Below are 26,627 nucleotides of genomic sequence, written 5' to 3'. Positions count from 1 at the left end.
TTTCTGTCCCAGTCGGGGGCAACAGTTCTCTTTTCCTCCAAACGGCAGTGACAGATTGTCTATGAAGAAGACGGATTGTGGGTAGAGAGAAGAAAATGGCGAAACACATTCAGAAATCGAGCGGAGACAAAAAAATACACTGTCAGAGAACTTGTCTGGCGGTGGATCAGCCTTTAGTAGTGACGCCATCGCAAAAGATGGAGGTGACGTGGGTGATGTAGGGGACGTAGACACAAATGCAGTTGACAACGGCAGCCGAAGCAACAAGCTAGTGGTTAGCGTTGCTGAGCCATGTGGCGCGACACCGGAGCCTGACACTGGAAGCAGTTCAGAGTCGGGTGACTCAGAACCCGACCCTGAAAAATGCTTGAGGGGTGCGACACTGTATTTACCGACAGCACATTTACCTACAGTATGTTCTATCTGCTGCCATTTTTACACATGTGACCAGTTTACACAAATGCGTGCATAGTTTGCAGAACACCACCAAAGTCTCCCTGCTCAGTCATCCTCAAGTTGCAGACCTTCTCCATGTATGTTCTGCAGTGAAAAGTCAAAAATGCTTGTCGATTGTTGACATTGAACATGGTTTGCCCCCGCTTTCGTTGAGCGTGTTGGGGAACTGTTGAGCGCGGTCTGCAGCGCTGGAAGATTATCATCACACGTCCACGTGTCTGTCAAAGTAAACAAGGACGTGGGTGGGCGACACAGGGACACATTTTACTGGTTTGACAACGGGTTGCGTGCGCTTGAGCACTACTCGGGGACAAATTGGACTGGTGAAAAGGACGATGATTGGCCAGAACGTATGGGATTGGACAAAATTGCGAGGTTGCGATAATTGGCATGCAGGGATTGTTTGAATTTGTGTGAGTTGGCGCGATCTCTACATTGCGAAATCCTGAAGGCTCTGACTGTAGGCATTTATAGACATTCTGCCGCCCATCTTCAAACGATAAGTGAGAGGTAAGTGAAGGTCAAAGACCATATGCGGTGGATAAGATTCACCTTTAATTCAGTCTGTGGCGTCTTATTTTCCACTGAAAGCACAGATATACAGTATGTTCACACATGTTCTACTGATTCGAAAACCCATAAAACCTTGGGACTATGGCATTGCTTTCCTCATCACACAGGATGAGCAGGACACCGTATCACTATCAACATCAATAAAGCCACTGTGTTTGTGTGCATGCATGCGTTACATCTGTTAATGGTGTTTATTGCAAAGCTTGTGGTTGTCAGTCCTGCGGCGGACGGGTGGTCGGCACAGCATGTGCCCTAAGTCAGCTGGGATAGGCTCCAGCGTCCCTGTCATTTAAGAAGTGGTACAGCAATTGCATAAATGCTGAATTAAATGAAATATTTCACACGCACAAGACACACTATTGATCTACTATGATGGTGACCACAGTCAGTAAAAGTCTGTTTTGATTGATCAGAGAGGTGGTAATTTAACAACGTGTTTATTATTACGGTTGTAGTTTGCGCTGGTGGTGAACTACACACTGTTTCTAATATTTTGACTCTGATGTGACAAAATGAACAATGTAAACAATGTAGACCAAGAACATCGCAAACATCTGCAAGTATGATACAGCGCAACTTACATCCACAACATTGTGTTACATGAATACCTCTTTAAGTTAAAAATGTTAGAAATGAAAATGCAAAGAAAAAAGTTAGTAAAGGGGATTCTTGCAAATCCTAATCTTTTTTTTTTTTAATAAACCAAAAAAGTTAATGTGACATTTTAAGTTCAAGTTTTCTCAGTTGGTGAAGACCGAGAGTACACAGCTCAAGTATACGGTGGATTTTCCATCGGCATGCTCAGAAATAATACACAGGTGAGCACAACCACACCTGCAGGGGGACGACAACCATAGCGAAAAAAACAGACAAAAATGGTGACCACAGCTCAGTTATAAAGAACACACTTTGTTGTGACTGCAAATTACACGGGAAAAACAATCCATGTGGGCCACCAAATAAACTCCGGATATTATTCTTCTGCAAAACCATGATTTTTGCACTCATTGTTCACTTAAAGTGAGTACACAGCACACATTCCAGTTTTTATTCCAGCATATCTTCTCAAAGGACAATACGAATTCAATGAAATTCAACTTGATATACTTTATAGTAGTCAGTGACAAAGTACTATGCACGGAAAATTGCTCAACACACAGCCTTTATTGTCTAAATTCTTTTTTTCCAAGCTGTACACTGACTATTCTAAGCTATATTCTAAAGTGTGGCTCGTGGCACATTCTAACAATATGCAGTCATTTAACAAGAAAACCAAAAGCAATGTTTTTGCAAGAATATAGTCAAAATATTAAGAGGACAAAGTTTTAATCTTACGAGGAAACGTCGTAATTGTGTGAGTAAAAATAATGTCATTTTAGTAGCACAAAGTTAAAATATTAAAGAAAGATGTTATATTTTTTGAAGTCGTAATATTCTGAAAAACAAACAAAAGAAGGAATAAGGTATTCATTTTTGGAAAATTAGTTTGTGGTAAATATTATAATTTTGTGACAATAAAGTCAAAATATTATGGGAATAAAGTCATAATTACGAGAAGAAAATTTACAAGAGGAAAGTTGAAATACTTCGAAAATTTTAAAAAATTGCAAAAATGACAAAAATAGGTAATTTTATAAGTATAAAGTAATGTTCTAATCAGGAAAAAAGTTGCAGTTTTACAAGAATAAACTGGTATTATGAGGAAAAATAATTTGATAATTTAATAATTTGATTTGAAATATTAAAGAAAATTTTTTATTTTTTAAAAAGTCGGAATATTGTGAGAAAAAAAACAAAACAAAGTAAAGTTGTAGCTTTTGCAAAATTAGGCTGTGGAAGAAGTTCGAACATTATGGGAATAAAGTCCAAATATTATGGGAATAGGTCAGAACATTATGAAAATGAAATGCACAAAGATTATTTGGGAAGAAAGTTCAAATATGAATAAATACGTTGAAAACAACAGCAAAAATCCTTTCCATTTTCAGTATGTGGCCTTTGGTGGAAAACGTTTGGCCACCCCTGCTCTAAGATACATGCGAGTTTCCTGTGTATTGTATTGTACCTTGAGAAGCTACCGTAAAATGTTTGTTGACAACCCATGACAACTTAAGAGTCCTCACAACAGTTCTGCTGAAAATGCATGGAATCTTTCCGTTTCGGTGATGGCGGTGTTGTCATGAGGCCATGAATTAGGCATTTTCTTTGCTGCAAAAACACTGCTCGTGATTGTTATCCTGAAACCTCTTATGTAGCAACGCAGTTAACGCACATGACAAAGACAAGCTCATCAAAATTATACTCCAGTGCCTAAAACATTGAACGCTATTTCAAGTACCTCTTAAAATCAATACCGGCAGGGTGAAAAGCAATCTTGCATGAATGCAACAAGTCCACCTGCCTGCACAGGCAGCTCAGAAAAGAAACGCTGAATGGACTATCAAAGCAGTCACACTGCACTGCAGTAATCTCTCTGCAAGCTCAGAAATTCTTGTTATTCTTCAGTTTAGTGGGCCGCAAGTTGGAAATGAAAATGGATTTCATGCAGCATTTTACAGTCATTTCACTCCTAAGCAAGAAGACTGCGGTCCTTGTTGTGTCCGTCACTAATTCTCTACAAATTCTTGTCTCTGCCATTTAGCACCCGTACGTTTTCTTTTCTGTGAGCTGCAGATCAAGTATACGAGTAGAAGACATCTTCAGTCTGAACAACCCTGTAGCCATTTTGCTTATATAAAATTGTACACAACAGCCACATGTCAGTTGTTTTCACGTTTTCAGTGCTATATTTGATTATATCTCATTGTGTATGTATTATGTTATATATACAGGGTCAGGCAAAATGATCTGACACATTTGTAGGTCAAATAAAAGGCAAATAAAGTAAAGAAACAAGAAAGTGTTTTTATTTTTGAAAAGTACATATAATGCCATTCTGTTTCATTATGTTTTAAAAATTAAATCAGTCAAACGGGATCCATTATTGTCCACACACTCAATGCAGATCCAGTAGCTCTGAAGTTGGTAACCCATAACAAGATGGTGTTTGGAGCTGGTGCGGGATCATGTCCGCCAAGATTGAAGTGCAAACGGAACGCTCGTTGTGTTGCAGTTACAGATTCGTTTGTTTTGGTAAACGTTTCCACAATGAAAGCGCGATGCTCACCAGTCCAATTCAGGGCAGCAACTGAAAAAGAAACGAAAAACAATGGCATTATAAAGAAACAAAGCTTCAAAGTTTCTTTACTTTATTTGCCTTTTATTTAACCTACAAATGGGTCAGATCATTTTGCCTGACCCTGTACATTCATTTCTACATTACGCAACAATTGCGCAACAAATTTCATTTTTCATTAGCTCCGGCTAAACAGTCAAACAACAAAATTCACAAATAGTTTTTTGTAACTATAACAGCAGATAGGATAAGAAACAGACGAAACACAGCACAGTGGATCCACGCACATTCGTGATTCAGCATTCACGGCCAGGTTCTCTGATTTAAGGTCCAAATTATTATTTGAGCTTTTCTCAAAAATAGGCCATTTTTTTCAGCAGAAAACACAAGTCTGTAATAATTTATAAATACGTGATGATACAGGTCAAATGTACGGGATACATGTACCGCTGTTTAAAAGAGCCCACAATTTTTACATGTTTCATGCTTCACTGATTGTGTCTTTTGAGAGTTGGCGGTGTGTTCCTCAGTCTTTGAACGCACCATATTTGCTGTGAGATGCAGGAGTGAAACTTATATATCACAACCTGGCCTGGAAACATGCCGCGAGGTCAACACAAGTTAATATATGATCGGAAGTCGTTAGTGGAATCACAACGGGTAAACAGTGTGGATTATGTAGACACGGATTTAAAAAATGCCTACTCCGACTGCTAGCCGCTACAACCCAGAAGAGGGGGACCTCATACTCCTGGTAAGTAAGGCATATTTATGTCTTTAACCCGGATTGTGCATTTAGAATTTAGTTTGTTAGCTTCTGATGCTACCGAACAATGCCAATTGAAGCGAGCGTGTTCTGGAGCTGAATCAAATCTAATAATTTCTAATTTAATAACACTAATCTAATTTAATAACACTTTTACTGGAAATGTTGGGAACGTTTGAGAATGTCAACGGCAAACCAGCAGGAGGGATTGATAGGAGCGAGCAGTGTGTTAAAAATCAATAACTCGGGGATTTTTGCCGTTTTGCTGGTAGACGTCAAATGTAACTCCTGCGAAAAGCAGTGATCTATTGTATAACGTATACAGTTGTACCTCGTTTATCGCGGTTAATTGGTTCCAGGCCCCGCCGCGATAAGTGAATTCCCACAAAGTAGCATTCAATATTAACAAACTGAATATTTTCATAGTTGGAGCACAGATAACCTGTTTATGACTTTCTAAATATGGGTTTTAAAATTATTAGAGCCCTGGAGACATTAAATAACACCACGGCACTCTTATTATTCCTTGTTTATGTCACATTGCGCAGACTACGGGACCACTGCAGGGACATAACAGATACCAAGCTCACTAGTTCCTCTCCAATTTACTTAAAAAAGTGTTTCAAACGCATTGGGAAAAAAGGACAAAGAAGGAAACTTACCACTTCCACACAAAATGAGAGGAGAACCTTTTTTTTTTTTTTTACTCGATCTCAGCTGTGGCATGTTGACTTGGCATTACTGACGCCTAGTGACCACAATATAACTTGTCTTTCAATATTTTTTGACTTATAATAAGCCATAGTCAACCACGAAACAGCGATGTGTATTAATTTTTTTTGAAAACCCTGATATAGTGAGGGAGTGATATTCGAACCGCGATATAACGAGGGACGACTGTTGTCTGTTAATCAACATAATTCATTCAAGTGCACTCATTAGTCTGCCTGTTGTTCTCTGAACATGTCATATTGTTTCCAGTCAACATGTAATCGTAAGTTTAGAGTATTTGACAATCAAAACAGTCATGGTTTAACGCAGCGCTGTTGAAGTTTCTCCACCAAAATGTGCATTAAGGCTCCATTCTAGATTGCTGGGAAGTAGAAAATATCCCATTTGGAACTTCTGAGTTCTGAACTCTGACGACCACTACACATTTTTTTGCACCCTCATTTACTTCATTCATTCAGTACGCTCTCGTAACTTTGAGTACTTATATAACAACATGAACCATCAAGGCAACTACAAAGTAGCATAACATCACCCAATATTTGTCAATCACATAAATGATGATGTGCATTTACGCAACGTAGCTGCTGTTGTTAAAATGTCCACAAGCAGTCACCCTTGAGCGACACTTGTGCATTCCTTCTTCCATTGTCTTTAGAGTTGGAAACCAGTGCTAGTATTCCCTCTTTAGGCACAGTTTCATTAGTTCTTCCTGTTTTGAGATTCCCATAACACGCATGTCTACGTTGGAACATCACAGGCAGGGCCGCACGGTGGCCTAGTGTTGAGCATGTTGGCCTCACAGCCAGGAGATTGCGTCTCCATTGGAACATGTCTGTGTGGAGTTTGCATGATCTCTCGTACGTGGGTTCTCTCTGGCTCACCACCACATTCCAAAAATATGCATGCTAGGTTAATTGTAGTTGTGAATGGTTGTTTGTCTGGCGACCAGTCTCGAGTGTACTCCGCCTCTCGCCCGAAGACAGCTGGGATCGGCTCCAGATACCCACAACCCTAGTGAGGACAAGCGGAATATAAAATGGATGGATGGTTCAAAGGCAACAATATTTGCCCACTTGTCCATGCTGGAAAAGTTTATATGGCCGTAGAGCGATAACTGAGCTCGGCGGCCATACTGGAACCCTCTGTTTTGACCACGGTGACCTTAGATGACTGCTGTGAACTGTGCAGCCTGTTTCGGAGACAAAGACGTTCGCGGTAATTCTGGGCAAAGATGAGCAACATGAGCGGGTTGATGCAGCTGTGGGAGTAGCTGAGGCAAATGCTGATGTTGTAGGCGTAGATAAAGGCGATGGTCGGGGAGTTGTTGCTCAGGTTGATCACCTGGATGACGTGATAGGGCGACCAGCAGATGAGGAATAGTGCAATCACCATCAGGACCATCTTGGTGGCCCTCTTGGCCCACACTGACTGCCTCCGCTTGACCCGACGGATGGAGCTGAACACGTGGTAAAGCGTAAGAGAGTAGAAGGTGCTGATGATGACCAGGGGGATAATGAAGCCCAGGATGGACTGGTAGAGGGTGTACCAGTACATGTCCTCCGGCCCGTCCAGGTACATCATGCAGATCTCTAAATGCTGTCTGCGTACAACCTTTGCATACATCATGACCGGTACGGTGAGCAGGAAGCTACCAATCCACACCAGCATGTTGATGATGATAGTCCACTGGATGGTCCTCCGCTCTGAGGTGGGGTGAACAATCGCGATGTACCTGTGGGGAAGAGGTGATATTTTTAGAGCTGTACTGCAGTCTGGCACTCAGGTGATAAGCACACCACAGGTGGACTTCCAACGAGCAACATCACTTTTAATCCCGTACATGCAAATGCAGTCAAATCCAACACGGCTTACGAGATCTCAGCATGCTGGTAAATATATCAAAGATTATAAAAATAGTCAAAACTACAGAAGCCAAGGCTGAACAATCCTAAACATGTCCGTCTCCCTTGTTTGACTGAAAAATGATTCTACTCCAGCCCTGTATGTAATCCTCTAGATATATGTTTTATAGATTTATAGATCAATTTAACAGGCACCTGCTTGACACGCCTGTCAATCCTCCAGAAATACCATTGGCCGTTGATTGTGTTTTTGTGTAAGCCTGCTAGCAAACTAACAATCAAAGCAACCATGGCAATTATAACAGCACCTCTCGCCTTGTTTCTCGGAGGAAAAAAAAACACTCATAAACAATGCAAACTGCTATCCTGTTTGTTAGTTAACAGCTACTTCCGACGTCCTCCAGGGTGATTTAATATAAGATAAATGGACGGACAGCGGTGGACTGTACCAATCATCATTCCTGTCAACCCTCCCGTTTTCCCCGGGAAATCCCGTATTTTGCGCTTACTTCCTGTCGCACTCCCCTTCAGATAGTTTCTTGTAAATTTTCATCAACTGTCATCAGAAAACCAAAGAGTACTCTGTGGTACTGCACGTTAGAAATGAATGATGTGGCAATGAGTTCAGAGAATGTGCTTTGACTGCCGTCTCGAGTGTCTACTCGTAAGTTTGATTTTGTTACTGTGTGTGTAGTAAAACAAGGGAAACATTAGTCCTGCAGGTGACAATGGTGACGGTGCCCATGCTGGAGCCAGAGTCTTCTCGAACAATGGTGCTGCGCATATTAAAGTTCCCTTATTTTCAAATGAAAATGTTGACAAGTATGCAAAGCATGCCAATGAAATGTATCACATTCATTAATCTTCTCCATGTCCTCAACAATGTGGGTTCTTGAGTGATCCAGGCACCACCATCCACCAATTGTTTTTTTTAGAAAGAACCAATCATCAAATCCAACATCTCCCTCACTTGTTTGCTTCACTTTTTTAGAGAGGAGGGGACTGAAATGGTGCATTTTGAACTTGTGGGTTTTCATGACATCATGAAGGAAAAACGTACATCCTCCCGGACATAAAACCTCCTTCGCACCCCTTGCTAGGTGACCTTGATCTGTGTATACGGCCCCAGCTCAAAAAAAGGTTTCGCTACACATCTTAAAATAAAGCCTGGAGGTCCAGCACTGTTAGCACGGTAGCTCGCATAGCTATGCTGGTGTTCCTAACCTTTGTGGACAAGTGCACAGTTACAGTGTACATGTAAAAAGTGGGTAAAGTGCACAATAGCGCTTCTTGGAGATGCACACTCTTTGCCAGAAACAGGCGTGGACATGCACAGCTCATTAAAGCTGCACACACAAAACGGCCGGCTCCCAGTAGAGCTCAGTAAAAGAACTTTTAAACTGTCTGAATTCCAGCATCAAGGCTACATTTTGGCCAAAATACTTCAAATACATGTCATAAACTGGGACCTCTAAGACTTTTGTTGAAAAATTGTCTAACAAGTAAACTAGAAAACTGGCCAAGACACATATGGCAATCGATACATAACCTCCTGAAATGTGAAAATAAAGTTTCTGTCGAAGGGTCTGTCTGTGTGTCCTTCAATATGGGAACATTTTAAGCCAAAATGGCCCAACTAGTGTATAAGGCATTTGGGTGACATGAATATGAACATCATTACATCAGTCTGCATACGTGTATGTGCAGTGTACCGCCATAAGATATTGACATTCTAGCAACTGTCTAAAGGGCATTCACATAAATTGTCGTGATGTGGAACAGTCTGTTCGCCAAAAAGGCCCTTCAAGTTCACGCATGATACTGTGAGCATGATAGATGGACGGTGAGTGCAGCCGTAGTATTACTTTAGCGCACTGATCTGCTACTAAATCAGCACAGTACATTTTTGATATGGTCCAACACACTTGATAGAATACATTTACAGAGACGCCATGCTAACACATGCTGTAACACAAGATCACGTTACACTGGAATTTCCAAGGCTGAATGCAGCTAGGGTCGTATCGTTTGGAGTCCAAGCAGAGTTTTCCGGAAAAATACGCCTCGATGGTCACCGAAACTGTCACCTTGCATGATATTGTGCAAGATGTGAGCAAATCTTGCGAGACTTCAGCAGATCACATGACAATTTGACATATCATAGCTAAGCGAGCATCTAATGCAGTGACATGGCTGGTGAGGCACTGACTCCTTTGGAGTTTGTTTTTTTTTATGTTAATACAGGTTGCTCATTAAGAGGATAACCAAAAAAAAGAAGAGAATAATTCAGAAACCGACAGGCACCATGATCCAACTCAGTGTGCACTGGGTGGGGCTTACGCGCTGAGGCATGAAGCGATGCTCACGGTGGCCTCATCTTTGGTTTCCGCCCCGTATTTGCTCAGGAAACGTGCAAATTTGAGCGATTTTTACATCAGAAAATATTAAAAACGACTGGAATCTTACAGAAAATCCATTTAGAATACAGTTCAATTGACAAATATGAATATTTATTTGATGTTATTTTATTTTATTTCATCATGACAAGTGAGGCTCTGCCTCACCTGCCTCCCCTGACCGCACATCCCTGATCTAATAGATTAACTCTGCTTTTTCCGTTCTTCTGTGATGCCAAAGTGGTAAAATGGTGAAATGTCATGATGACCATAGTAGCAGAAGTTGAAATTACTGTGATATTGGAAAGCAGTACACCCATCTCTGCTCAGTACAACAGTACAGCCATTTCTTTTACTGGTAGTCCAAACTTCTAGTATGCTGGCAGATATGACCTTGTCCCCCTGATGCCCCTGTCTACGGCGGACTTTAAGGGACCAAAGCATTTGAAAAAGCACTTCATTGTAAAAGAGTATTATTTGACTTTTGACTACCTGATAAGTTTTTATATTATTAAAGTCCACCTCTCACCACGTCCAATTAGTAAAGTCTTATAATATCATGTCAGATCCAGTCATCATTACGGAATAAGTACCCCAGGGCTCCATTGTAAGCCAATATTGCTCTCCATTTACATCAATGAAATCTCCAAAGCAGCTGGCATCTCCCGGATTCATTTGTATGCCGATGATACCATTCTATAGGCAGTTGGCCCTTCTCTTCACTCTGCTGCATCGACTCTTCAACTCAGCCTCACATCTATAAAGCAATCTTTTCACAATCTTCACCGTTTCCTTATACACTAATATAACCAGGAAAATCATGTCTCCAGCCCCCACACGACCACTTTTGCTGATGTATGTCAAATCATACAAACACCTTGGCACCAGGTTGGACTTGTCTCTGCCGTTCGCCATCAGTCACCTTCAGTCAAAGACAGTTCCGTCATAAATCTTATTGAGCTTATTTCAATTATTCTACCAAACTCACCCTGGTCAACTCTACACTTCTCCCAGTCCAAGATTAGGGTGACAGCATCTATAAAATGGCTCCAAAACTTGTTCTCAAAAAGCTGGACACTCTCTGCCACTCAGCCATGCTGTGTGCCATGAACGCATCCTTCCATACCAACCACTGTGTACTTTAGAATGTGGTAAATTGGCCCTCCTTTTACACTCAAACGTTCTCTTCATCTATAAAACACTTCTAGGCAAGACTCCACCATATTAGTCATGTCTACTTCACTTTGTCCATAATTCATATCATCAAGTAACCACATCAAACCCGACATGCCAACATGCACACATTTTGACACTTTAATACCTTTGATCACTTCACTGCTCTCCAGGTACACATTTTGTTGCATTTTGCTGGTTTCAGTTTCAAGTCCAGCCTTGGAAAGCTGTAATATGCTTCTGTGTTGAGGCACCAGCTTGCTCCTCTGCCCTGAAAAGTCACAAATCTAACCTTTCAGACTGTAAAGGCTGTAATTGGTTGGCTTGCAGACCTTCATTTCCTGTGTGTAGGCCTGTACGACTAGTTTGGAGGGCGTACATTCCACCTAATTAGAAAAAGCTGAAATGTTGACACTAATAACTAGGGATGAGCGAGTATAGCACTATCTGTATCTGTGCTCGGAATGGGTGGGGCATAAACCGGAAGTGGGCGGGGTTTAACTGGGAATGGGTGGGGCTGTGTGTATTGGTTCTTTCGTGGAATGAACACAGGGAGTGGGCCCTCATCTCATTCAGCCTCTCTTTGGAGGCGGGGCTACTAGTGAGTGGATACAGAGGGTTTAGCAATGAGCTTCGTGAGGCAGCATACGCTAACATTAAGAAGGCGCAGAAGCGATGGTTTTTGAGGCGAACGCCACAGTCAACAGAATGAACACGGTGAGCGCATGAACACGGACAACCGACACGGACAGATTTCTCAACTGGGGGAAAAAAAATACTGATGGGCAGCGAAGACTTCGTCCCGACAGTAACGCTTACTCGGGCGTTTGGTCGGCAAATATAAACAAAACAGTGCAAAATGCTCTCACAACCAGTGTTGCTGGCTACATTGCAAAAACATACATACTGTATAGGCAACTCTGTGTCAAGCTAATGTCTCACACAGGTACACTTGAGTACCATCTAGTGGTTCAAATGTGTAGTACCCCTCTCATGACAAGTATTGAAAAATGGTCTAAAAAAATGTTTTTCGATCAAATCGATTATCGACAATAATTTGTAGCACAATTATCGACCAACAAAATTTGTTATCGTGACAGGCCTAACCGTATGACCTCGGATTGGCTCCACCTGTCTTGTCCTGACTTGAGACTTGATTTGGACCTGCACGTCTTTTCTTGAGACTCGACTCGAGAATTATTGGAGACTTGCAAAACACTTATTTTCTTCCACGTCTGGGTTCGCTATTAGTGCATGTTCAGGCTGCTCAGTACAATATGGCTAGGACTTTAACAGAAATAACATGAATACATTTGGTTCGCTAATTCCCGGCGCACACTAATAACACTGATGCTTTGCGTGTCATCAGCACACCAACTAACAATGTTCATTTTTTTCAATGCATGACGCACATGTGGAGAAAGTCTGAAAAAAAATGATTTTCGAGTGCTTGAGTTTACAAAAAAAATCCAATCCAAGGTTGAATAAATCCAACTTGAATTGCTGAGTTGTAGCCTTTTTACCACTCAAAATGCAGCTTGAGAATCCAGAATGCTGCTGCTTGAGTCCTGACTAGAGCCTGGCTTCCTGTTGCTCAGAGAATAAATTTTAAAACAGCTCTGCTTGTGTACCTTTTCATGGTCTTGCTCCAAAGTACATCTCTGACATGATAGAGCCACATAAACCATCTGAAGCTCTGAGAAGCTCGGGGAGTGGTCGCCTACGGGTGCCCGCAGTCAGGACTAAATTTGTTGAGGCTGCGTTTCATTTTTATGCTACCAAAATCTGGAACAATCTTCCAAAAGATGTGCGACAATCCTCAACTTTGGCAATGTTAAAAAAAAACAAGCTGAAAACGCTGCTATTCAACTGTACGTATGTACAGTATGACAACTGAAAGTGTTGTATCTGCACTCTTCATTCTTAATCTCTTTTGTTTTATGGAATTTTATGGAATGATTTTAGAATGATTTTATTTACCCTTGTTTTCTGTAAAGCAATTTGAATGACCTTTTGTATGAATTGTGCTCTATAAATAAACTTGCCTTGCCTTACTGCATGTGGTGGCCTGATGGGAAATAAAGATTTTGGATTGAATTTAGTTCATTCAGTTCAGTCGTCAGCCGCAATCAAAACTTCATCAACTCCAGAGAACACATTCAATTCGGAGACAAAAGTCTTATGGACTGATTCATTTTTGAGGCTCTTCTCTGTACTTTTCGGCAAATTCCAGCCTGACCTTCCTATTCTTCCTGCTTATGAGTGGTTTGCATCTTCTGTTGTAGCCAGTGTCCTTTCGTTCATGAAGTCTTCTATGAAGAGTAGATAGTGATGCCTTCACTGCTGTTTTAGGGTCTTTCTTTACAGCTCTCACAATGTTTCTGTCATCAGCTGCTGATGTTTTCCTTGGTCTGCCTGTTCGGCATCCATTACTTAGTACACCGGTGGTTTCTTTGTTCTTCAGGACATTCTAAATGATTGATTTTCCACCTTCTCTCAGATTCACAATTGCTTGTTTTTCACCCGTTGACCTGCTTTTCATGTTGTTTTCACCTCTTAATGCAGTCTGCACAAGCAAAGCCTGTCCGACCCAATCTGAAACAAAGCATGCACATTTAGTGCTATTTATTGAACGAATACGCACATGAAAAATGGGTGGGTTCAAACCAAAGCTGCTACCCTCCAAGTGCATGTAAATACCTGGAAATAAAAGGTGAAATGTTGCTCTCTGGTCTTATATTCTTCTTTTGATGTTAAACCCAAACATAAAGGCATTTATTGAAAATAAACTATTGTAACTGAAGGTCACTCTAACTGCAACGTACTGACAAGTAAAAGCAAAGCATAAACGCATGTCAAAATGTAATAATGCATTCAAATTTGCTGTAGGTCAGGAGTACAATAGTTCAAGGTTGTTCCAATAATGACATGCAATTACCATTCCTGTCTATCATTTTTCATACTCGACGGAATTTTACAAACGAGAAGGTGACTTGTTGGACGGCTGTGCTCCTCTGTAACTCAAACATACTGCTCAATGCGCCCAAATCATATGAAGCACCCAAATTTTCAGGGCATCTGAGGGTTCAAACTTTTTTCACCGTAGCATGCGTGGGTCACTTTGTTTGATATTCCTAAACTTGTGTTTACTTCATGACAAAATCAAACAAATAGTTTGCAATTGTTTTGATCATTTTGTGTCCAGAATCATTTTAAAAAATTACCTGTGGGAATACAAATGGACCTCGAGTCACACTTTGGACACCCCTTAACCAATATTATAGTCTAGATTAATATACAGTATATATTTTTTATATTCCAGCCGAGTTTCTGAGGGAATTTCTTGTTCATAATGACCATTTAAAGAAACTGACTGACTTGTCAGAGTGAAAATAAAATTATAAATGAAATTCAAAGCTCTTCCAATTTATTACTTTAAAAAATGGACAATGTAAAGCGTTGTGGAGTTGAATGTACACCAACCTTCAAGCACGGAACATTGTATTATTAGAATTGTAATTATACCGTATTGTAATTATGCAATTGCGTCATAAAAAATACAAATATTCATTAAAATTAACAGTAGAAGACTTCAGTGGACTTACCGATCAATGCACAGCACAGTGACGATTCCCACGGTGGTGAACTGATTGCTGACATCCACCACAACCACCGCCTTGCACATAAAGTTCCCGAAGACCCACTGCCTGTCTCTGACCAACTGGTGGATGTTGAAGGGCATCACCAGCAGGAAGAGCATGTCTGCTATAGCCAAGTTCAACACGTAGATGTCCGAGACCATTTTCTTCTTGCAGGCAGCCACCGCGTAAACGACCAGTGCATTGGCCAGAACTCCCACCGAGCACAGGATGCCGTAAATGGACGGGAAAATGTGCATAAAAGTGGTGATGTCGATGTAGCTGAGAGGAGGGAGAGTTGCGTTTCCACATGATGGATCGGTTAAGTTGTTTTGGCAGAAAACGTCTGTGTCATTCATCTTTTTTTGTGTGGAGTGCGTCCTCCTGCTCTTCTCTTTGCAAGCTGGGCTGAAGTGCGCACGGCGCGTCCCGCAGCGCCCAAACTGGAACTCTCCACTGCTCCACTTGCTCGTCCTCTTTGTGCTGCTCAAAGCTGCACAATGTAATTGAAAACAGGCGGGATCTAATCTAACTATGCTCGTCTGCTGAGCATGTTTTTCTGTCAGTGGAGGCCAACAGTGGAGTGACTGAAAACCAGAAGCGCTGGTTGGATTGTCAAGACTTGAGATGCGCCTCACAGGACGCAAAGTTCCCTCCCTTCAGACATCACTGGCTCTTGGAAAAATCACGTAAAGCAACCAAGAAGTCTATTTAGGCAAGTGTTCTGCATCTGTTAGTCCAGGGCTCTGCAGACTTTGTTTTTTTTTTTTTTTACAGAAAGAGGGGTCAAAATGACTCTTTTGGAGCCGCCAAACATTACACATCTTATAAACTTGTAAAAATTTTAATCTTTTTAAAATCTGTTTTTAAGTCATAGTCTTTTTCTTACCTGTTACAATAACAAAATTCAACAAACAGAAGTGTAGGAATATTCTGAAATCATTTGATGACTCTGTAAGCCTTTTTGAGTGGTTCCCATATTTGTTTAAAACAAAACGTAGCCAACTTTAACATAAAAAAATGGACTGGTAGTTGGAGACTTAGTGAAAGCACTGATTTTTGGTAGACTAAGTGAAAGCACATATTGTTCTGCGTAGGCCTGTGACGATAACAAATTTTGTTGGATGACAATTGTCCTACAAATTATTGCAGATAAGCGATATTATTGTCAACATGTTTTCATTAATGTAATGATAACATGATTAAATCTTGCTCCAAGTTGAGGAGTTGAACTATCTCGGGGTCTTGTTCACGAGTGAGGGAAGGATGGAACATGAGATGGTCTGCAGTAATGCGGACTCTGCATCGGTCCGTTGTGGTGAAGAGGGAGCTGAGCCGAAAGGCAGAGCTCTCAATTTACCGGTCGATCTGCGTTCCTACCCTCACCTATGGTCATGAGCTTTGGGTAGTGACCGAAACGACAAGATCCCAGCTGAAATGAGTTTTCTCGGTAGGGTGGCTGGGCTCACCCTTAGAGATAAGATGAGAAGCACTGTCATCTGGGAGAAATTCGGAGTAGAACCGCTGCTCCTTCGCACTGAGAGGAGCCAGATGAGGTGGCTTGGGCATCTGGTCAGGATGCCTCCCGGATGCCTCCCTGGGTAGGTGTTCAGGGCACATCCGACTGGTAGAAGTCCTCAGGGAAGACCCAGGACACGTTGGAAAGACTATGTCTCTCAACTGGCCTGGGAACACCTGGGAATCTTCCGGGAGGGGCTGGACAAAGTGGCCAGGGAGAGGGAAGTCTGGGCTTCCCTGCTTAGGCTGCTGCCCTCGCGACCCGACCTCAGATAAGTGGAAGAAGATGGACGGATGGATGTTATGATAATATATGGCATAATAATGCGAGTACACGTATCAAAATTAGCAAACTTTCCTTTCTGAAGAGTATTTAACATTGTAATTGGAATGTGAAGAGCTTTTAAATAAAATAAAAAAACAAACAACAACATAAAACATTAAACAAACAAAAAAGACAAAAACCCCAATGAAAACAAAAGGGACTCTCATTCTCTTTTAGCAAAAACTGCACTTCCTGAGAAGACAGAGGAAATTTGGCATATCAACCACAATCCTCAGTTGCTTCTACAGATGCACTATCGAAAGTGTCCTTACAGCCTCGATCATTGTTTGGTACGGTAACTGTACAACCCGTGATAGGAAGGCACTCCAGCGGGTGATCAAGACCTCACAGCACATTGTTGAGGCAGCCCTCCCCTCACTGCAAGACATTTATAAACTAGAGTCCTCCGAAGAACACACAACCTCATCAAGGACAGCACACATCCACATTCACATCCTACCGTCAGGCAGACGCTACAGGAGTTTCAAGTCCAGGACCACAAGGCTGGCAAACAGCTTTTACCCACAGGCCATCAGGCTTCTCAACGAAGCACTCACACACACAGCACGCAACACACGCACACACTCATAACACTGAACATATTATTGTTGCTTTTAATTTATTGGTATGAATGTCTCTCTCTGTTCTTGTTGCTTTTAATTTATTGGTATTGTTGTTTCTTCTGTTCTTATTCATTTTCTTGTGTTTTCTTTCTTTTTTTTAGGGAGAATGAACAGAATAAGAATTTCATTGCATAGTATAACTGCCTGTTTTACTGTGCATCGGACAATAAAACTCTTGAATCTTAAATAAGAATCACAATCAAGCACAATATTTCAAAAACACAGAGAAATAACACAGACATAGTCTGAAGTTCACATTGCACGCCAATGCGGACGGCTCATTTGCATACACACTTCCTTGATGCAATACATCATTGGCCAATTTTGCCCAGTAATTCAGAAGCTGTTGTAGCTTGGCTAACTTTTCTAATGGAATGTCAGCCACTGCAAACATTTGTACAAAACCCTCAACCAATTATAATGCCCACGCCTGTGGTTAACGAAGACTTAGTCACCAATGCAATTCCGATTGTAATGTAAGATATTTTTTATTACACCCTTACTTTGTTTGCACAATTAGACAGGATGTGGCGCTCTTATTGTGAAGGCCAGAAGTGTATTGGTTTTGGAGGGGCGTTAGTGTTTGTGATAACATTCCGCCACGATTGAGCGGTCCACCGGGGAAATACTTTCCCACGTAAACTTTTCTTCTCATCACAATGACCTGTTTGGTAGAGAGAGGGGAGGAAATCAAACACACATGCACGTCACTATATCGAGGCCGGCAAAATGATTGAGTTTGTTTTTATTTATCACGCAGTTAATTGATTTGTTGTTTATCGTGACAGGGCTTGTTCTGCGGTTGCTGCCGAAAGGTCCTCACAGCAGAGTCACAAGCGGTCAATGCACAGTCAGCTCCTGCGGCACACTAGCTGCCTCTCCCGGAGTCACCACCTCAGCGATGAGTGTGTCATGTGCTCCGAGCACTTATTGCTATGCTCTCATCAATTACATAGTTTTACTTTACTGTGCAGTGACTTGCTTCAGACGCAACTCACAACTCCCACACATTTTTTCTCTAGACTCACTGCATACACGAGCCTACCTCCCCTTCCCTTGCTCATCCAATCAGCGCTTAGAACGCAGTCTGGATGCATTCACAGACTTGCGGCGAGTCGGGTATTCCACCTTCTTTTTGAAAATGTACATTTCCCCTACGTCGGTGTTAAAAAAAATCACCACGCTTGGGTAAGGGAGCTGCAACAAGGAGGCGCAAGAGCTGCATGCGGCTCTGCGGGTTGCCAACCCCTGTGTATAATGGGAAAGGGTGTTTCTAGTATGTGAATTTTTGGGGTTCTCTGCCCCCAGTTACAATGTAAAGCATACAGCAGATAGTCCAATAATAATAAAACAGCGTTTAAAGCGGGGACATTGACATCATAGTCCAGCTTCAGCTCTCCCTAAAAGTCCCCCTGTAATTTTAGTTAATTTTATTCACATAAGAAACGAGTCGAGGCATGCACTTAACGCTGCATTCCCGTTCAAACAAATTTGCGGGATTTTTTGTCAAAAAAAATGTTTTAAATGTTCATTTTATTTTTTTTTCTCTGAAAATAGGCCATTTTTTTCTGCAGAAAGCACATCTCATTCACCATGAGTTGGAAATAAGTTATAAATACGTGATAATCCAGGTAAAATGTACAACAAAAATGTACCACTGTTAAAAAAAAATCCCACATTTTTTACGTAGATGTCTTTATGCTTTGCTGATAATGTTTTTTTGACAAGCATTGAGATTTCGCCCTTTGTTCAGCAGTCCTCGAACACACCATAGTCGAATGGCTGCGAATAACAACGGTCACTTTTATCGCAAATGCTGATCCAAAACCGGAGAACGCCAACATCAAGGTAGCAGGAGCGTTTGGAGGGTGCGCGGGGCGGAGGGTAGCAAGCCGTGTGTGGGCATATCAATTACTCGTGTTTTTTTTCCCGCCATTCTCTGGTTGTTCGGGTTGTCACCCCTGCAAAAAGCGGGATCTACTGTACATCTACTGTGTTTTCGGATGAAAACTTTTGTGAATAACAGGCGATAGCTCTCATTGTCAACATTACACAACTGCATGACAGCTGAAACATGCATCTTATTACTGAGGAAGACTCATTAACCCAAGTCCAACTTCTTTTATATGGCACTTTGCCAAAAAAAGATTTTTGACCTTTAAAGGCCACCATACTTCCAGGTGGAGGAGCACAGACAGCAATCTAGTGCGCCGTCCCCCTAAACCGACTCACAACTAATACACGCGTGAAAGCCTGCCTTTCTAATCTGCATTCTGCACTACTGTTGTGTGTCATAAAAAATTCAAATGCGCTACACAGGGGCTAATGAATGACAGCAGCAGGGGACATCTACCTGACAATGCACCAGCTATTGCAGTCCATTCTTCGTGATATTTGGCTTGTTCACATTTGTCAAATGCATTTAACAGAAATATATGCAAGTGTGCAGAATTACAGTCTAGTCTTAGTCAGTAAATCAACCAATTAAATAGTGGCACCAAAGACGATGATATCCAGGACACATTCTCTGCCATGTCCTGTCCTGGGGCAACACCTACAGTAGTTCATGGTTCGTTAGTCCACAAATGTTCCTTTTCGTACCTGTGACTTGCTCGTGTTGTGAGGATCCCTGAGCTTTCCGTGCAAGCCGCTGCACCTCCTGTTGCTATGCGCCTGCTTGTAACTCCAGCCGTCCGTGTGAGCTTATTTATTGTTTGTTAAAGACTATCGAAATCAACCCGCTGCCACGTCTCCGCATTGTGGAGGGATGCTAAACCAAATCATAGAGGAACACTACTGCTACGCTAATTACTCCAATCACCGGTGATATTTTTATGGATATTAACATCCCTAAAAGGGTACACTCACAAGACTTTTTCATGTTTAAAATGTGACCAGTCATACCGAACATTGCAATAGACTACTCATTCATTAAACTGTGCAAAACCTTTCAGAACATTTCAGAAAGCAAATTAAATAAAGGTCAAACAAATTGCCATTTCAGGAAACACATTATCATGTTAAATGGTTCACAATGACAATCGAGCCGAGGCAGAGGAGGACCGCCAAACCGAGTCATTCAGCATGTACCATCAAGGCGCCTGGACAACAGCGCAAAATCCCATGGCCGAACATCAGCACATCAAGTTCCTCCTCCAATCAGTCTATGACGTTTTGTCAAGTCCAGCCAATCTGTTGGGGCTGAGCAGGCACTCCAGCATGTCAACTGTGCCAGAAGAGAAGCACCTGAGAACACATCCGCACATCCTGCAGTCCAAAGGCATTACGGGATGGGCGGTACCGCTGGCACCAGGACCACGTCCTCAGGGCTCTGCTGACTCACTCAGCCCAGCATGTACTGTGCCAGCGCTCGGCCGCTGTATATGCTATTAAACGTTCAACAATCTGCAAGCACAATCTTGTGGACTTTACAAAAAACTTTTGGCTCAGTTATCACACAAACAGGGATTTGTGTTTTGCATTTATAAAAAATAGAATGCCAGAGGGTTTCTTCCCTCTGAATTATAATTAGGTGGGAATTGAAGTGATCCTGGCTGTCACCAGCAATTAGACAAATTGTTTAAAAGGAAACATACCCTCAAGGCTGCCGTATAACCTCAGCATGAAGATGTGTTTTCATTTGCAGCTTTCTCCTGACAAAACTTGCAATCAGTTGTACTGGACAGAGGCTGATGAGGAATTTGATGCAACCATGCAGGAGCAGGACTCCCCTGGGCTCAGATCACAAGTGGGAGGAAATATCAGTGAGCATTCCTTTGCTCGTGCTGCCCTCAGGTAACATCTATTCATTCCCTACGCTCTTTCAATTCTGTCCCCAACACTAAAATTTGAGGCAACACAAGCAGCATGGTCGGCCACATCCAAGCTATTCAGTCTCACGCGACAAGTGCTCATTCACGTGGTACGTTCTGCACCGTGTAGGGGGCTACAGCAAGGTGAATGGGTCCTCGTTTGTCATGGTTAATTGGTTCCAGACCCGACTGTGATGTGAATTTCCGTGAAATGGGATCCCTTATTTAGAAATGAAATATTTTCATCGTTAGAGCATAGAAAACCTGTTGACGACCTTGCAAATACGGATTTTAACATTATTGGAGCCCTGAAGAGATAGTCATCTTTAATAAAACATAATAAACATAATAACTTTATAAAACATAACATAATAAAAGTAAATAAGCCATTTGAGACATGAATAAGACTCGTGCTCGTGTGTTCTGAACATCAACATTACAACACTAGCAGGTCTTCAGAATATGTGTATCAATTATCAATTTCGTATGCACTTCAAAGTACTGTGGAAGCTTGCAAATGTTTGGATTTTATTTCATACTGGTGGATCTATTATTTACTTAGTTATTATTTTATTGGTATTATTGAAGTATTTAAATTACTATTCTCCTCCACGAGTGGAGGAGTTTAAGTGCCTCGGGGTCTTGTTCACGAGTGAGGGAAGGATGGAACGCAGGCGGATTTGTGCGGCGTCTGCAGTGATGCGGACTTTGCGTCGGTCCGTTGTGGGGAAGAGGGAGCTGAGCCGAAAGTTCTCAATTTCCCGGTCGATCTACGTTCCTATCCTCACCAACAGTCATGAGCTTTGGGTAGTGACCAAAAGAATAAGATCGTGGGTACAAGCGGCTGAAATGAGTTTTCTCCTTAGAGTGGCTGGGCTCTCCCTTAGAGATAAGGTGAGAAGCACTGCCATCCGAGAGAAACTCGGAGTAGAACCGCTGCTCCTCCACGTTGAGAGGAGCCAGATGAGGTAGCTCGGGAATCTGGTCAAGATGCCTCGCGGACGCCTCCCTGGGGAGATGCTCAGGGCGTGTCCAACCGGTAGGAGGCCTCGGGGAAGACCCAGGACACGTTGCGTTGGAGAGACTATGTCTCTCAACTGGCCTGAGAACGCCTCAGGATCCGCCGGGAAGAGCTGGACACAGTAGCGGCGGAGAAGGAAGTCTGGGCTTCGCGACCCGACCTCGGATAAGCGGAAGAAGATGGATGGATGGATCGAAATTTGCATGTCACACAATTCCGTAAATCTACAAAGGCATTATTTTTGGAGAAATGTGTATGTTTTCCATTTTTTTAAGTACCAGTTCGAGCTCCGTTGAAGCACCGTAACGTTTCAGAAGTACCAGTTTCTCACCGGTATCAGTCAATATGTAAACGATACCCAACCCTAGTCATTTATTTGATGCACTTTTACTTGAAATACTGTGATGCAACCTTTTTTTTGCACATTTCATTTACTTGAAATACTGTCTGATGCTACTTGTTTTAATATGCTTTTGTTTTATTGACTTAAAATACTGCTGTGGTGCACCTCGTCTTTGTTAAATGCACTTTGGAGTTCAGTTGTTTGTGGAATGCTATGACGTTTCAAAGTCATATAAAATAAAAGCATTCAAAATGTGGCTACTCGTGTCGACTGGGCTTAACGGGACCGCGCATGTCCGGCTCTTGGGCCCTTACATTTTTGAAACTGTGGCCCTCTTCATTATGTCGCTGAATATTCCTGATCCACGGAGACCTCAGCAAGCACTCAAGAGTTTCAAAGCGCTCATAGTTTTAATCAAGGGTGCTTGATTAAATCTTCAACTTGCAGAATGTTTTTGCACATGAAAAACAGCATAAACTGTTAGTTAGAAGAGTTTTCTGCAGCACGAGCGTCATAATGAAGAACAGCATGATCATTTAACTTTAAGTTAGTTCTGGTGCTTGTGTCCTCCCGCCATTACTGAATGTTACATTGTTGTATGTGATATATGGCCTCTGTTATGCTAGACAAGTGCAGAGTTACAGTATATATGTAAAAATAGCATGTCTTGGAGACTCGCACTCTGTCAGAACCAGAGCTCATTTGCATTAACGCTGCGTCTTCCCAGTAGGGCTTACTAAAAGCACGTTTAAACTGTCTCATTTCCAGCAGCAATTCCAGCCTAGATTTGGGTCAACACACTTTCAATACACTATTGTTGGACCTCTGAGACTCATTTAAATGTTTTGCAAAAGAATATAATATGGGACCTTGAAGTATTTACATAGATTTTTTTATATTAATTTTGTTAATTACTTTTCATTTTTGATATTCAGACAGGGACCCTGACATGTCTAACATCTAAAACTGCTGTACAGTACAGCCCAAAACTTTAATTATCTGTAGTTGGTGAATGTGAAGTCAGTGCAATAACTCAGTCAATCACATTTTATTTACTTTCCTTTCCGTAATCTTTTGTTTATCATGGCTAATTGGTTCCAGACCGGTCAATTTCCTTATTTATAAATCAAATATTCATGTAGTTACAGCATAGAAAACCTGTTAATGACATTCTATATGTTTTTTTTAACATTATTAGAGTCCTCTAGACATGAAACAATCCTATAGTGGCCTTTACACTCCTATTACCCAATATAGTAAACATACTCAGAGTAAATGAGCCATTTAAGACATACAGTAATTAAGACTCATACTCGTGTGTGTTACTATAAATGTGTTCCCCAGGGGAGCTGAGTGGCAGCCAGACAGGAAGTGACATCTGTGTTTCAGAGTTGAGTTTTAGCTTGTCATGGATTACAGCTGCAACAGTAGCCCATGTTTTTCTTCAGGATTTTATTCCTGTTGTGAGATCACTCAAACCTGCAATGAAAGCCTGTTGTTCCAACAATCAAGTCAGGTGTGTGTCTCACCAAACATTTCTACATATCATTCACAGTGCCTTTGAATGCCTTATATTTGTATATTATTTAATTTTGCCGTTTTTTTATGCCTGAAAATGAAATGTTTAATTTAGGCAAAAAATTAAACATTTGCTTCAATTCAGTAATCCCTCGATTATGGTGGTTATTTGGTTCCAGACCCGGCCGCGATAAATGAATTTCTATGAAGTAGGATTCAATGTTAATAAACGTAATATTGTATTATTATTATTATTATTATTATAATATTGTAGTTGTGGAATTGAAAACCTGTTAAAAAATCTTCTAAATATGTTTTTAGCATTATTGGAGCCATCTAGACATGAAATAGCACCCATATAGTCACCTTTATATTTGTATTACCCAATATAGTAGATATAAACAGAGAAAATAAGACATATTAGACATAAATAACATAACAATCTCACACGTTAGCGGTTGCTTGTTGTTTTTTTCTGGACAGCGTATTTTCTGCGGTGGCTATTGCCTCATCAATGTATTGTCATGGCGGCTTTAAATGGCGTTACACTCGCAAAACACAGTCGATGCTGCACATGATCGAGACCTACGTCACTTCCTCCTTTAGCAAATTTTTACGACAGCGCTTCTGCGATGTCACGTGCTGTGGTAGTTATTATTTCTTAAATGTATGAACACAAATGGTCAATAACCATACTTCATATATATAATATATTGGGGGGGGGTTATTTTATTAGTGACTCTTATGAAAAGAGATCGTAAACATGCGGATGTTTCGATCAACTCTGACATCCACCAAGACTGAGCTACGTAAAAAGGTTACGCAATGCACGTAGCGCAGACGTAAACGTCATGTTCGGTTATGTATAAATATATAAATAAATAGAATAAAACACATAAAATGCAGTTATATTTGAAATATAAGCAGAGTGCAATGATGGATTCATGTAGTTTTTTCTAACGGAGAAATACCACATCCCAACATATCTTCCAAGCACGTGCTTTAGTCTGTATTTTTTCAGTGACAAAAAAAATGTAAAATAACTAATGGAACAAAGAAAAGAGGGCTTATAAATTATCCACTTGCACCATGGATATGATATTTTTAAAAAATGAGCGATTATGTAATTTCTCAAATTTCTATCAATCTTAATAACGTTTTTGGGAGTGGGGGGGACGTATATTGCTTGCTGCTGCAAAACAGATCGACGGATGGCTTAGATTACACATGCCTAACATGTGACTGCCGAAAAATAGGCGCGTTCTGCACCTGCGTTGAACCGATTACGTTCATGGTACATATTGCGTAATGACAGACATAAAAGCGTAAATAAGACATCTAAGATGTAATTAAAACTCCTGCTCATGTTCCCTGGGGGACTGTAGTGCCAGGCGGACGTAGTGACGTCGGAGGATCCGAGTTGAGTTTTAGCTTGTCGTGGGTTGTGACCCGTGTTGTTATTATGACTATTATTAGGATGATGATGATTATTATGTTATTTTTATTGCGTGATTTAAACCTACAATAACTGCCTGTTCTGGCAATCACATCTCACTTTCTGGCGACACCGAGTGGCCAATGTAGAATACTACATAATCTTTGTATTTTAGTTCATTTAGCCATCTTTATGCTTGAAAATACTTCATTTAGGCCAAGAATACGTACAATTTGCATAAATATGCCTTTTTGTTTTATTAATAATCGACCATACTCAACCACGAAACAGCAATCATTTATTAATTAATGGTTTTTTTTTTTATCCTTGACAGAGTGAAGCAGTGAAATTCAAACCATGAAGTGGCGTTTTTTGAAGTGCAATTTTGCACGTTTTTTTTGTAACAGCGTATGAACACGCATTGTGTTCTGCGTCCTTGTGGTGTATTCGAGTGATGGATGGATGCTCTGTTGCATGTCTGTTATTGTATTTACTACTGCTACCAGCAGAGGGTGTTATGCATTCATGTGAGAGCTGAAGACATGTCCAGACGTGTCCAGTTCATCTCAGTGGAGCCACAGCAGTCCTGATTGGCTAAGGGAGAACCCGTCCATTGTAAATCAATCTCCTCCGTGCAGGACTGCCTGTTTCCTGTTGTATGATCGCTAGCTTCTAGCGATCATACATGCCGAATGAAGGCAGAAGTTACGCGGCTTTGGTTCATGGAGGGCGACGAGGAGGAATAAAAGGACACAAAAACGCTACAGCCTAACGGCGCCAGGACAAGCCACAATCAGAGGAGTGAAAAATCTGTGAGTCACTTCATTTCTTCTATCCAATCTTGTAAATTGATCATTAAAATTCAAACGAAATTTGAACAAGAGAGTGTTTAAACAAGAGAGAAATGTGATCAAATGTTAATGCCTGTCTGAGTAATGTGTATACAGTGTATGGTGAGGGGTTTCACAGCCCTAAAACATATAATAATTGTACAAAAATATAGTTGGCAACTTTGCGGATTTCACTTATCCACCGCGATAAACGAGGGAACGCTGTATTTACAATGAATAGTTACAGCAGTTTAAAAACATTGGCCAAGTTCATTGAGTTCATGTTTCTTTAAAACAGATTTACAGTAACAAGTTCAAATAAATGTCAGTCATTTTGCATCTCTTTTTTTTTTTGATAACAATGCCCAAGTACTTGCAAGATGAGACCATTTGGTTTTCTTTTCCTTCAACTGTTTCAGTTTTAAGGACCA

The 26,627-nt window shown here is 41.2% G+C and overlaps 1 protein-coding gene across 1 annotated transcript; it reads right to left on the bottom strand.

Annotated features, from left to right (window-relative positions):
- Positions 1-3,941: 3,941 nt before the first annotated feature.
- On the bottom strand, positions 3,942-15,419 carry LOC129189960 (melanin-concentrating hormone receptor 2). Its single transcript, XM_054792205.1, has 2 exons — positions 14,739-15,419; positions 3,942-7,434 (listed from the first exon to the last, which is right to left on the bottom strand). Exons 1-2 carry the CDS (start codon positions 15,128-15,130, stop codon positions 6,795-6,797), a joined length of 1,032 nt encoding a protein of 343 aa, XP_054648180.1. The 5' UTR covers positions 15,131-15,419; the 3' UTR covers positions 3,942-6,794.
- Between the last annotated feature and the right edge of the window lie 11,208 nt (positions 15,420-26,627).

This window comes from Dunckerocampus dactyliophorus, chromosome 11, assembly GCF_027744805.1.
Source record: "Dunckerocampus dactyliophorus isolate RoL2022-P2 chromosome 11, RoL_Ddac_1.1, whole genome shotgun sequence".
NCBI lineage: Eukaryota > Metazoa > Chordata > Actinopteri > Syngnathiformes > Syngnathidae > Dunckerocampus > Dunckerocampus dactyliophorus.
Note: the sequence above shows the minus strand (reverse complement) of the source record. Positions and strands in the feature narration are given on the sequence as shown.

Bases quoted from the DNA above. Each gene is read 5' to 3' on its own strand.
- LOC129189960 (XM_054792205.1), bottom strand. From the start codon at position 15,130: ATGAATGACACAGACGTTTTCTGCCAAAACAACTTAACCGATCCATCA. The intron at 7,435-14,738 runs GTAAGTCCACTG...TCTTCCCCACAG, and splicing joins ACTGTGCTGTGCATTGATCG to GTACATCGCGATTGTTCACC.